The following is a 12,862-nucleotide window of genomic DNA, read 5'->3' as shown; positions in this document are numbered from 1 at the left end:
AAAAGACAGTGGCCTCTCAAGCCAAGTTCCCTTTACTTCTTTTTAGACAGCGGAATTTCTTTTCGATAAGTCAACCCTCATGGAAATCTACAGGCTGTGTAGGCTGGTGCATGGGATTAAAGGAAAAAGCATAAGAGTCTCATGTTAAATAAAGATTACCAGTCAGTATGGGTTCTGTAAATCTAAAGAAAGGCGATTTACCAGTTAATATCTTTTCCCATTGATTTGTTTTGTCTTGTTTTAGACAGGGCCAGCCTGGGATCCATGAAATCCTTTCATCTCCCTCCCCCAACCCTCCCCACAACCCGGCCTCACAGGGTTTCTCTGTATAACCATGGCTGTCCTGGACTCACATTGCAGACCCTGAGTGCTGGGATTACAGATGAAATCCCTTCTTAAAGAGAGAGAGAGAGAAAGAGAGGGGGAGAGACTCAACAGCAGCAGAAGAAATAAATGAAATAATAAATGAAATAAAGAAATGTTTGCTATTTTATTCTTTGAGAATAAATAAATTTAGACACTGGAAATAAAAGTCCTCCATAGACAGTTTTACTGTCTTATAAGGTTGGGTGAATTCTAAGCAATCAGCCTTGACATTATTAAGTATTTTCTTAAAGAACTCTTTGCCTGCCTTTGGATCCCTTTCCCCTAGCTGGTCAGCCTTTCTAGCCTCAATACAAGAAGATGAACCCAGTCCTGCTTGACATGCCAAGGTGGGTAGATTCCCATGGGAGGGGGCACCAGTGGAGGGATGGGTAAGTGAGAGGAAGAAACTGGGAGAAGAGGAGAGAGGGGAAATGCCTATCAGGATGTAAAGTAAATAAATTAATGGGTAAGTGAGGGAAAAAAGAAAAAAAACCTCTTTGAGGTTTAACATATTTGGAAACTCAGGTTCCTCATCTGACACAACAGGATAAAGTTGGCACACAGAGAAGGGAGGAACCTATGCTAACCACACCTGATTCCTGAGCACGCCCACTTGTTCACTCCCCCACCTCATTTTCCCCCAACCCCACTCAGCATTTCCTCTAAGACTGGTAATAAGACTTGCCTGAGGCCACACTCATTTCTTCAGTCCCTCCACTATTGTGGAAGGTGATGATGTAATACATAGGAGGAGATTTATAGGGACCTTTAAAACCCTGAGTCTCCAAGTTTGCCTGATCACTTCTTCTCAGCATCCTGCCTAGCAAAGAAGCAGCTAGCTAGCATGATCCGAGGAGGCTTGAGCGAGGCCAAACCTGCCACACCAGAAATCCAGGAGATTGTTGACAAGGTGAGTCGCTGCACTTCAGGATGAAGTTTGATCCCAAATCAAACTTTCAAAATTTGGTTCATAATTTGGCCCTGTGTTAAGAGTGTGGGAAGAAAAAGAAAACAGAAATGTGTGAGATTTGTTCAGACTTTTCTAGAGCTTAAAGAGGAATCTTAAGCCTTTTAGAGAAATTTCAGCACTCTAATTGTAAAATTGGCCAAGTTACACTGTTTACTGCAGCCTTGGTTTCCTCCTTTGCTGAAGGTGAATTTGTGCTTTTACTTACGTTTACTTACATGTGTGATCCCAGGAGCTCTGATCCACTGACTGATGGAGTGTTTTCCACCTCACTACTTGAAGCCAGTGTCTAAGGTTGTTAGGGACATCTCAGGTTGACAGCAGATAAGACTGTTAGCGATTCCTGCACTGATTCCAGATGCTTTGCCACCACACCATCGCAGTCAAAATAGAAGTCAATGTTTCTAGCAAGTTAATATATGGTCCTTAACTATCACCTATATGCTAAAAATGTACTGTGTTGCATGTTTTATAACAGAGAAACACATGGGAATTACGGGCATAGTTTGCAATCTGTCATCTTATTTTCTTACATCATTTTGTTTTTCCTCCCTGAAACATCACATCACCCAGGCAGATCAGTTGTGTTTGCTGTTTGTTTGTTTGAGACATGGTGTTGCTATGTAGTCCTGGCTAGTCTAGCACTTAAGTAACCCAGGGTGGCCTCAAACTCATGGCACTTCCCCTGCCTCAACTTCTAAGTGCTGGGATTACAGACATGCACCACTATGCCAGGAACCATAGGCCTCTATGTGAGTCAAAGAGATGGGAGCCTTCATGCGTAAGGGACTGGACATTCTACAGGCTGTCACAGGCCTATTATTCAATGACTAAATACTAACTAGTTCTCACTCGTGGGTTTATTTTAATAAATATTGGGCATTTTACTTTTGAGGAAGATAATATTAAATCTTTACATCTTCATCTGGCTTCTCCCATCAAGCTGCCGTTCTCAAACTTGCTGTGCACATGAGTCAGCAGTTGCTCTAGGTAAAATGCAGGCTATGCAGCCCGCACGTCCACATTTCATCCAGGCTCTCAGGTTCTCTGGTTGCTCTACCCAGGGTTCCCTTTCTTCTAGAACTCGATATCTGGCATCCCAGGAGGCTTGGAGGAGATGGGGTTTTCAAATAGGTTACCTCCGTTTCATTTGTAGGAAGAAAGAGATAAAAGGACTCACTAAAACCACATGCAGAAAAATGATTTCAAAAACAAATATGCACAGATGAGGCAAAGTTGCTGTGCGTGTTGCCTGAAAAATTCCCTGAGATGTTCAGATATAGATATAGATATATAGAGATAGATACACACACATAGATATCCAATGCATTTTTATCACATAATTTTTAAAAGATAGGTAACTCCCAGAAGGGCTTACCTTGCTGATGACACCACCTGTGGCCCACATCTTCAGGAATAAAATTAATTTAGAAGTGTGTGTTTGCAGCTTTGGAAAAGTAGAATGAGAAATGGACATTAACAGGATTGCCTCACTGGGAGAAGGATCTTTGCTCTTTTAAAATCCTTGACTACACCCCACCTCCCATTTGATCTTCAAAGCTGTGAGGTGGGCAAGGAGGGCATCACATCCTATTTTCAGAATATGAAACCAAGACTCGAAATGCTTGAGTCACCTAGTTAGGAAATTAACCTGCCCTTTCCACAGGGAGCTTTGCAGGTATGAGAGGAGAGACTGCAGCAAACCTGCCTCCTCTGTGGAAGCATGGCATCGGGTTTAAATCACCATTCAAGACGCCCAGCCACGACCCATTTGGTGACAGGGCGTTTCCTGAGTCTCTCCTAGGTGTCTAGTGTCTGGTGTCAGGCTACAAACCATAGAAGCTACCTAAAGGGCGATAAGACCTGGTCTGTACGCCCCAAAAATTAACAGTGCAGAGGAAATCAAGATATCTAGAGCACATTAAGAAATACAACATAATTAAACACTTTTAAACCTAATCATAGGTTAAAGACCTAAAAGGACTTTGGGGAACAAGGACAGCGTGGTGGCTTGACTTTCAGACTTCACTCCTCTGTCCCCTCTGGCAGGAGACAGCCTGAGGGGACAATTTCCAGTTAAGATTTAGAGACTTGAGCCGCCATTCTAGGCTCATCGGCATCTCTGTGGTTCCCAGGTTTGTAACTCAGCTAAGCGCAGCCAACACAGCTTAAAAGCATTCTCTCCCTTTCTCTTCATAAGATCAAACCGCAGCTGGAAGAGCAAACCAATGAGAAATACGAAACCTTCAAAGCCGTCGAGTATAAATCCCAAGTCGTCGCTGGAATCAATCACTTCATTAAGGTTAGACTCTGTCCTCAGTTACACACTGCTGGGGTGTGTTCTGTCGACCCGACTGGACCTTCGTTTAAAGAAGACACCTGCAAGTAGGAGATTCCCAGATCTGTCAGTGATAGGATATTAACCTTGCTTTTCCTTGTGAATATAGAAAGCTTTTGTACGTGCTCTTTAATTTCTAAAACTGTACAGAAAAGACGGTGTAACAGCCAAGGCATTGGCTCCCAGCCACGGCCATTTCTTCTGTTATGTGGATGTGCTTGCATGAGTCTTAGGGTATGGAATTTGGCCAGACAGTGTCTTAAAGCATTTTCTACCTCAAAATGTCCTAATTTTATATGTGTTCAAGTTAAATGCACTTAAAGGATTACAATTGTTATCTGAAAGAATAACTCTTTTCTAAATAGCTATTTTCATTCTTTAGTTATTAATATAACTTAAATACTCCTTTTTAAAAAAAATTATTTCTGTTTCTAAGTGATCTGTTTGCATGTACACCTGCATGCCAGAAGAGGGCATCAGGTCTCATTATAGACAGCTGTGAGCCTGCTTGTGGTTGCTGGGAATTGAGCTCAGGACCTCTGGAAGAGCAGCAAGGGCTGTTAGCTGTTGAGCCTTCTCTCCAGCCCCCAAATAAATCTTTTTATAGCTCAAGCAGGTCCAACTCGTGACACTGCAGCTATAGTATAAAGCCATACTTAGAGTATTTTAAAAATAAATTTTAGGAGACAGAGAAACAACTCCACCATTAAGACTGAATGCTGCTCTTGCAAAGTCTCAGGCTCAGATCCCAGCACCCACCGCAGATGACCCACAACCGCTGCAGCAACAGCTGTAAGAGGCCTGACCCTCCCCACCTGTGCACACCCATACACAGAGTCACAGGAATATAATTTCTAAAAAAAAAAAAAATTAAACAACTTTTATAGCCATATCAAAAAATTAAATTAAATGTCCTGATTAAGTTCTAATAGAAAAAAATACTTTGACATTCTTGTGATGACAAGGGAACCAATTAAAAAACTCAACTGTGGATAATAAATAGGTTCTGTGTTTCTCTCTATATATTACACAATGACTATCTTGATTCCAAAGATAAGAGCTATTCAAGTGACTTTACCTACTCGGCTTGGACACTGAACCAAGGCACAATGCCATTTATTTCTTCTTTTTAAGTAACTAATAACTTAAGCTATGAATTTTAATATATTGATTAAAAATAAAATGCCTGCCTCAAAACAAAACCAACCAACAAGAGAAGCAACATGATGTAGACACTGGAATCCAACAGATCTGGGTTTGAATTTGGACTCTGCCATTTACAGGGGGACAAAATTACTACACCTTAACGTTTGGTGTTTTTTGTTTGTTTATTTGTTTGTTTTTTGTTGTTTTGATGGTTAGGGTGTTTTGGTTGTTGTTGTTTTGATGCAGAGTCTATGTGTATCTCAGGCTGTCCTGGAACTCAAACACCATATTTATAACATGACCTTGAATGTCTGTTCCTCCTGCCTCCACCTCCTGAGCGCTCAGATGATAGGCACTTGCCACCTGACTTACATAGGAGGTGCTGGTTGCCCAGACCCAAGGCTTCATGCAAGCTAGGCAGCACTGTGCTGGCTAACCTCCCCAGCTCCTGAAAATTACTCTCTGGTAATCTGTGTCTGGTGGCTTTGAAACCGAGAGTGTCACACCTTTTTTCAGACCTACAATAAGAAGTCAATGAGATCACACACACACACATACACACACACACACACACACACACACACACACACACACACTTGGGGTATGGTGTTCACACTTGCTGTATGGTACTTATCGTAGTGTTATATATATTGGTGAACTGATTAGTAGCATTTTAAGATTCAGGGAGGAAGGACTGTCAGACCATAATATCTACTGTATAACACAGAACTTCTATTGTTCCAATAAAGAACAAAGTGGCAGTTCTTACCCTGATGTTCTAGGACCTGGGTTCATGCCCAAACTACCAATGGGATTGTCACCCCTATGACATCTAAGCTCCTTTTATTTTACAAAGGAGGCGACCTGCTAGCTGTTCACGCAGTAGGTCTCAATAAATCAGAGGTATGGGGACCATACAGTCCATATTTTCTCAAGTAACTATGAGTTTCTCCTCCCAACTTGAAAGTCAGAAAGCAGACTCACCAAAAGTACAGGCTGCCCTTTGCTCCTGTTCCAGGCATCGTGGAAATAAAATGTGATTCTGGAATGAAATTTGTGCTCAGGATTTAATGAAAAGAACAATAAATTAAATCCAGCTGGAGAGAGGGCTCAGTGGGTAAGAGTGCTGGCTGCTCTTGCAGAGGACCTGGGGCTGGGTCCCAGCACCCACACGGCAGCTCACAGCCATCTCTAACTCCAGTCTGAGGGGACCTACCACCCTCTGCTAAGGTCTCTGGGCACTGTAGGCAAGGGATGCTCTTGAAGACACATGTTCATACAAATAAATTAACTAAAATCGTTTTCTAAAAGCTATTAAAAATGAACCTAGGAAATATGCCTCCTGCCATACTGTTAGTTGCTCTTTCTCTTAACACTAGGGCTGATGGGAGCTTTGTTCATTGATGCCGCCTTAGGCCAGAAGTGTGGTTTCAGGACAGCTTACCACATCAAATCTTTACAAAAGAGAAGATTTGTCATACAATGGATATCCATGTTAATAACCTCTATTCCTCCCTCCCTCCCTCCCTCCCTCCCTCCCTCCCTCCCTCCTTCCCTCCCTTCCTTCCTTCCTTCCTTCCTTTTCTGCTTTCTTTCTTCTTTTATGTTTTTCAGGTTGATGTAGGGGGTGGCCGTTACATTCACGTGAGAGCCTTCAGTGGTATCAATGATCCTGGTTTTGAACTTAGTGGTTACCAGGCTGACAAAACCAGGGATGATGACCTGACCTACTTCTAAGAAGGAAATTCTAAACTTACCTGAGTCTTCTCATTGTAAAGAGATGTGGCCATCAATAAAGAAGCATTCTTCAAATACCTGTCTTCTTCCATCATGACTCATTTATTGCATCGACCTTTACTTTCTAGACGATTATTTTAAATTACGGAACAGTTCATGAATTTGCATGTTATTTTTCCGCTAGGGCCAAGCTAATCTCTGTATCATTCCAGTTTTAATATTTGTGCTGCCAAAGAGAATACAGTGTTAATGGTTCAGAGAAGAGGTCCCACGATAAGTGATACCAACCAGAAGCCTTATAGAAACTAAGGCTTGCCTGCTATTGCAGACAGGATAGGACCGCCCTCCTTCCTGGCAGGGGCAAGCACCAGTGGCTGTCAGGCACGCACAACCCTGTGGTTGCCCAGAACCCAGCATGTCATATCTGCTTTCCTATTTGAAAATTAAGTTGGTATTTTACAAGACAGGATTTGAAACAATCCTAAACTTACAGAAAAGCTGCGCTTTCCCCCTTCCCCACTTTCCCCTCACTCTTGAGAGTCAGGTGCAGCGATTTCTCACCACCAACAGATGCTTCCTGCACTCAACTAGTGCAAACAGCAGTGTGCATTCCCACTAACAAGGACATTCTCCTGCACAGCCAGAAACCAACAACCAAGATCAGAAAATGAACACTGTTGCCATGCTAACATCTTGGCCCCAGATCCATTCAAGTTTTTCAAATGATTGCAATAATGTCCTGAATTACCAAAGGTCCAGGCCAGAAACTATAGTTTACGCATGTGCATACACACACACACACACACACCAGTGCATGAGTGCATGCCTCCATCACTTGTGGTCAGAAGATAACTTGGAGAAATTGGTTCTCTCTTTCCATCCAGTGGATCCAAGGCTCAAACTGAGGTAATTAGGCTTGGTGACAAATGCCCTTGCCCACTGAGCCATCTCACTAAATACCTTAACTGAATAGCTTCTATGCATACCATGCAATGCATATACCTCAAGTGTTCTGTTCAGGGACTTTGAGTATAGTCACAAATGTGTGCAAACATGACCATATCAATTTCACAAGATTTTCCACATCCAACAAAGAGAGCCCTACGGCTGTCAATCATCTAACTTCCCCCTCTCCTCTCACTCCTCACTGCTAAGCAGCCACTGCTTCCCTTTCTGCCTGGATTTGCCTGTTCTAGACATTCCATATGTATGTGTCTGTGTATACACATATATGGAATCATTTCTTTGATCATTTGTAACTGGTGTTTTTCTGTGAACAATTTTCAATGTTCATGTGACATCATTTCATTACTTGCTTATACTTAGGGCAGTTTTTTATCATATTCTATAAATACACATAATTACTATATTTGTATAACATGTTTCCTTTGCTTGTTTGTATGTTTGCTTGAGACAGATTGCTGCTATGTAGCCCAGACTGGTCCTCAATTCAACAAGTAGCCCAAGTTGGCCTCTAACTCATGATCCTCCTGCCTCAGCCCTCTGAGCATGTGATTATAGACATGTACCACTTTGCCTGGTCCACACTTTCATAAATCTTATCATATTTGAAAATTATAGCTATATATGTTTACGAAGTATAAAATGATGTCTGGGTTCTTAATGCAGTGCAGAATAACTAAATCAAGCAAGGTAATCCTTCCATCACCTCAAACATTCCACATTTTCAATGACAACAGTTTAAACATTCCTTTGACGAAATCATAATGCATAGCACTCAAGTATTAGCAAGATCCAATGTTTATTCCTCTGTTGAAGACTTTAAGCCCTTTGGTTGTCACCTCTCAATCCCACCCCCAACTTTGGGCCATTATTCCCTTTGCCTTGAAGGGGTCAGGTCACAGAAGGGAAAGCATGTAGTATTGGGCTTATTTCACTCAGCACAATGTCTCCGGTTGCATCCACCCCATCATGGAACACATTTCTTCCTTCGAGAGGCCGGGCAGTGTACTGCCTTTGGCTTATTTCCTTATTTACTGGCAGACACAGGTGGGTCCTACAGCCTTCTGTTGTGGGTACAGCTTCAGTGCACAGGGATGCTCACCTTCCAGGCAAATATCCACAAGCAGAACCGCTTGCTCGTGTGTTTTGGTTTGTAAAGGAACGTCTATAATATCCACATTTATTTACATCCCCTTCACCTGTGCAGTGTTTCCTCCTCCTAGTAAGTGGCCTTACTAGCTGCTGTGTGAGGTGACACCTCACTGTCTTTTTTTTTTTTACATCCTGGTCGTAGCCCCCTCCCTCCTTGTTTCCCCTAACACCTGCCCCTACTCCTCAGAGAAGGGGAGCCCCAACCACTCACCCAAACATATCGAGTTGCTTCTGGACTGAGCGCATCCTCTTCCCCTGTGGCCTGGCAAGGCAGCCCCACCAGGAGAAAGTGATCAAAAAGCAGACAACAGAGCCCCTGTCAGAGTCAGCCCCTATTCTCCTTACTAGGGAACCTCTATGGGGACTGAGCTGCCCATTCCCTACATGTGTGTAGGGGGCTTAGGTCCAGTCCAGGCATGTCTTTGGTCAGTCTCCACAGGCCCCCCTGGGCCCTGGTTAGTTGGTGCTGTTGGTCTTCTTGTGGAGCTTCTGTCCCCTCTGGGGTCTTCTGTCCTTTTCCCCACTCTTCCTCAAGGCTCCCTGTGCTCCACCCGATGATGGAAACAGATGCAGACCCCCACAAACTCACTGTCACTTTAATTAGTGGTTTCAAGCATGATTTTCATCCTCTGACAGCCACGTGCACAGGGCCAGCTATTCAAGTCTTTTGCCTTTCCTTCACTGGGATATTTGTCTTTCTAGAGGGTTGAGGTCCTCGTTAAGTTTGCATATTAATCTCTTATTAGGTGAGCATCTTATAAACATTTTTCCTTCATCCATATACGTCAGACACTGTATGGAACTATTTTCATGTACTCTCATTTGTCTAGTGCTTCTGTTGCCTTGTGTTTCTAGGGGGCCAAACCTAAACAACACTCCCAGGACCAATGTTGTCACCCTGGTTTTTGTCTTTTTCTAGGAGATTTTTGCTTCATTGGGTTTTGTGGGTTTTGTTTTGTTTTAATTTTGAGAAAGGCCCAGACTGCATTTGAATTCAGTCTGGAGTCCAGCTGGCCCTTGGACTCACAGTCCTTCTTAGCCTTTCAAGTATGATGGGACTGCTTGCTTGTGCCACCAGGTCCGCCAGAAATTTAAATTTTGACAGATACTAAGTTTATAAATATCCATGGGCCATAAGACCATTTTACCAACATCACTGCTTCCAATGCATGGACAAAATAGTCTTTTTTTTTTTTTCTGTTCATCTCTTTAAATTTTTTGATTTGTGTTTTAGGAGTTTAGGCAGCCTTACCTCCCTCACCAAACTTACTCCTAAGAGCTTGGTGAGTGTGGGAAGCTGCTACGATGAGATTTTTCTTTTAACTTATCTTCCAGACAGGCCATTGTTAATGAGAAACACTATTGGTAGTGGTGGTGGAGGTGGTGGTGGAGGTGGTGGAGGTGATGGAGGTGGTGGTGGTGGTGGTGGTGGTGGTGGAGGTGGTGGAGGTGGTGGCTAAGCAGGATGTCACTGCAGCCGCGGAGGGCTTGGACATTATTGTGTAGACCAGGCTAATCTGACGCAACTCAGTGGTTGGGACATCAGGGCTGGGGTTTCCCTTTTTATTCCTGATTTAATCTCTAGGCACTTCTTTATTTACCTGTGTAGACTTCCTATTGATTCATCATTCTGTGTCTGTAGGGTGTACCTGTCTGGGAATTCCTCCTGGGTTCTATTTGGGGTATATAATTGTTCAGAATAACATTTCCACAATGCTTCGTATGTCTGTGGTAGCTGCTGAAATGTCTCCATCTTGATTTAGTTCTCAGTTTTTGTGCTCATTTTAGACAAGGCATGATTTACTCCTCAGTCTTTTCAAACACTGTTTCGTGTTGCTTGTTTTCCGGATTCCGTCTGTTTCTGCTATGGTCTCTATTCTTCCCCATTCTTCTGTTAACACAAGCTTGGCTTGACCCTTCCCGTCCAGACACAGAACTCAGCAGCACTTGTGAGCTTTTGATTGTGAGAACTTGTGATCATCGTTGCTCTTACAGAGGCCCACAGTGCATCCTACAAGTTTTGGTGTGCTCTTTTGCAGTTTTGGCTGCCTTCATTTTTAGATTCTTTTAAAAGCTGTTCATTGCACCATTAGTTGTTCTGCCATATTACCTAATTTTACTGTTTGTGAATTTCCAACATTCTTCCTCCTGTTAGTGATTTCTGCTTTTACAATGTTGCAATGTAATATATATATTTGCATGGTATCAGTCTTCTTCAGCTGCTAGACTTGTCCTATAAGACAATCTGGACAATGTTCTATATATTTTATTAGGTCAATTTGGTCAAAAGAGTGAAGTTCAGAGTTCTTTTATTGATTTTGGTCTGGATAATCTGTCCAATATTGAAAATGGTATGTGAAAGTTCCTTACTATCATGGTATTTCATTTGTGGATATTATTGTTTAAGACAGGGTTTCATTACAACTTGTGCTGGCCTGGAACTCATGATCAGCCTGCCTCTCGCTCCTGAGTGCTGGACGGCTGTGTGTCACCAGCTCTAATACCTAACCATTACTGTATTTTAATCAGCACCCTCCATAGCTTCTAACATTTGCTTCATATATTAAAGTGGTTCGCTGGTTTTGGCACAGCTATTATGAACTCTTGACAAACCGATCCCCTCATTAAGACTTTTGCGGCCTCTTTTGCCACTTTAAATTTCAAGTCACTTTGTCTGATACAAGCCTTAGCACCACTACTCTTGTTTTCCAATTTTGTGGAATTCCTTCTTCTGTCCTTTTATTCTGTCTTTATATGCCCTTAAATTTTAACAGCTGCTACAACATATATTATAGTTGAATCTTATTTTTTTTTAATCAATTCATTCACTGTCTTTTCATTGGAGAATATAAGCCATTTACATTCATTGTAATTACTGACAGTAATGACTTATATTGCTATTTGGCTGTTTTCTGATTGTTTTGTTAAAAAAAAATCTACAAAGAAGGTGGAGGCAGTGAAAACAGGACAGTCAGTACCTTTACCACTAAATAATACACTTAGAAATCTCCCTGTAAGCTTCTGCTTCTCCTTAAAAATTTTGATTGCTTTTAGGCTACAAAGGAAGCTGGGGACTCAGTAGACAGAGTTGGGGTTCTATCAGTAAAGGGAAAAAATGTGGTGTGAGACCAGCAGCATCTTATGCATTTTGTAAACAGGAAAAGAGCGTGGAGCTCACAAACTGAAAAGGAAAGCCAGCATGTTGAGAGCAGCAGAGACCCTGAAGGACATACACTATTGTGCGACTACACAAAAGGGACACCTGACCTGAGAGGTAGTCATGTCTTAGGGAAGTGACAGCTGAAGCCAGAGCCAGGGTAGGAGCTGACCAGAGGACAGAGAGCAAGCTCAGACATTGGAAGGTGACACTGGGTCTTGGCTAAGAGCAGAAAGCAGCTCAGTACTAGAGAGGAAGACCTGAGGGCCGAGCAGAGGGATGATGGCAGAAGGAAGCCAGGGCAGGGAGGACATCCCAGACCGTTTTAAGGAATTAGTGCTTACATTTAAGAGAGTGAGCAGCCACTGAGGGGCTTTCCAGGGGACAGCTTTTACGTGCTAGAGTTTAAAACTGGAGTGAAAATACTTCATCTAGTAGCAATTACTTCTAAGTGCAGGTGGACTGGCTATCCTCCATAGTGAACCAGGAGATAGGCACCCAGGCCTGTCTCTTTCCTTCCACAGGAGCGCCCTCACGTGGCCACCACATCCAGGAGCCCCAACACACACACCCCAACTGCCTGAGAAGGAAATAGTAGAGGACAGGAACTCCACAAGGAGAGCAACAGAACCAAAAAATTTGAACACAGGGGTCTTTCCAGAGACTCATACTCCAACCAAGGACTTGCATGGAAATAACCTAGAACCCCTGCACAGATGTAGCTCATGGCAGTTCAGTATCCAAGTTGGTCCCATAGTAATGGGAACAGGAACTGCCTCTGACATAATCGGATTCGCCTGCTCTTTGATCACCTCCCCCTGATGGGGGAGCAGCCTTACCAGGCCACAGAAGATGACAATGCAGCCACTCCTGATGAGACCTGATAGACTAGGATCAGAAGGAAGGAGAAGAGGACCTCCCCTAACAGTAGACTAGGGGAGGGGCATTCGTAAAGAAGAGAGAGGGAAGGTGGAATTAGGAGGGGAGGAGGGAGGGACTTATGGGGGATACAAAGTGAATAAAGTGTAATTTATAA

The 12,862-nt window shown here is 42.9% G+C and overlaps 1 protein-coding gene and 1 non-coding gene across 2 annotated transcripts; one reads left to right on the top strand and one right to left on the bottom strand.

Moving 5' to 3' along the window:
* Positions 1 to 1,117: 1,117 nt before the first annotated feature.
* Positions 1,118 to 6,633, top strand: LOC132648547 (cystatin-A-like). Its single transcript, XM_060370333.1, has 3 exons — positions 1,118 to 1,276; positions 3,534 to 3,635; positions 6,432 to 6,633. The coding sequence occupies exons 1-3, from the start codon at positions 1,211 to 1,213 to the stop codon at positions 6,552 to 6,554; spliced, it is 291 nt and encodes a 96-aa protein (XP_060226316.1). The 5' UTR covers positions 1,118 to 1,210; the 3' UTR covers positions 6,555 to 6,633.
* A 59-nt stretch (positions 6,634 to 6,692) lies between these two features.
* Positions 6,693 to 6,796, bottom strand: LOC132648912 (U6 spliceosomal RNA). Its single transcript, XR_009587293.1, has one exon. It is a non-coding gene; the product is annotated as a U6 spliceosomal RNA (small nuclear RNA).
* Between the last annotated feature and the right edge of the window lie 6,066 nt (positions 6,797 to 12,862).

Source organism: Meriones unguiculatus, chromosome 17, assembly GCF_030254825.1.
Source record: "Meriones unguiculatus strain TT.TT164.6M chromosome 17, Bangor_MerUng_6.1, whole genome shotgun sequence".
Lineage (NCBI taxonomy): Eukaryota > Metazoa > Chordata > Mammalia > Rodentia > Muridae > Meriones > Meriones unguiculatus.
Note: the sequence above shows the minus strand (reverse complement) of the source record. Positions and strands in the feature narration are given on the sequence as shown.

Coding starts and splice junctions, on each gene's coding strand:
- LOC132648547 (XM_060370333.1), top strand. CDS start 1,211: ATGATCCGAGGAGGCTTGAGCGAGGCCAAACCTGCCACACCAGAAATC. Junction 1,277..3,533: donor TCCAGGAGATTGTTGACAAG/GTGAGTCGCTGC, acceptor TCTCTTCATAAG/ATCAAACCGCAGCTGGAAGA. Junction 3,636..6,431: donor GAATCAATCACTTCATTAAG/GTTAGACTCTGT, acceptor TATGTTTTTCAG/GTTGATGTAGGGGGTGGCCG.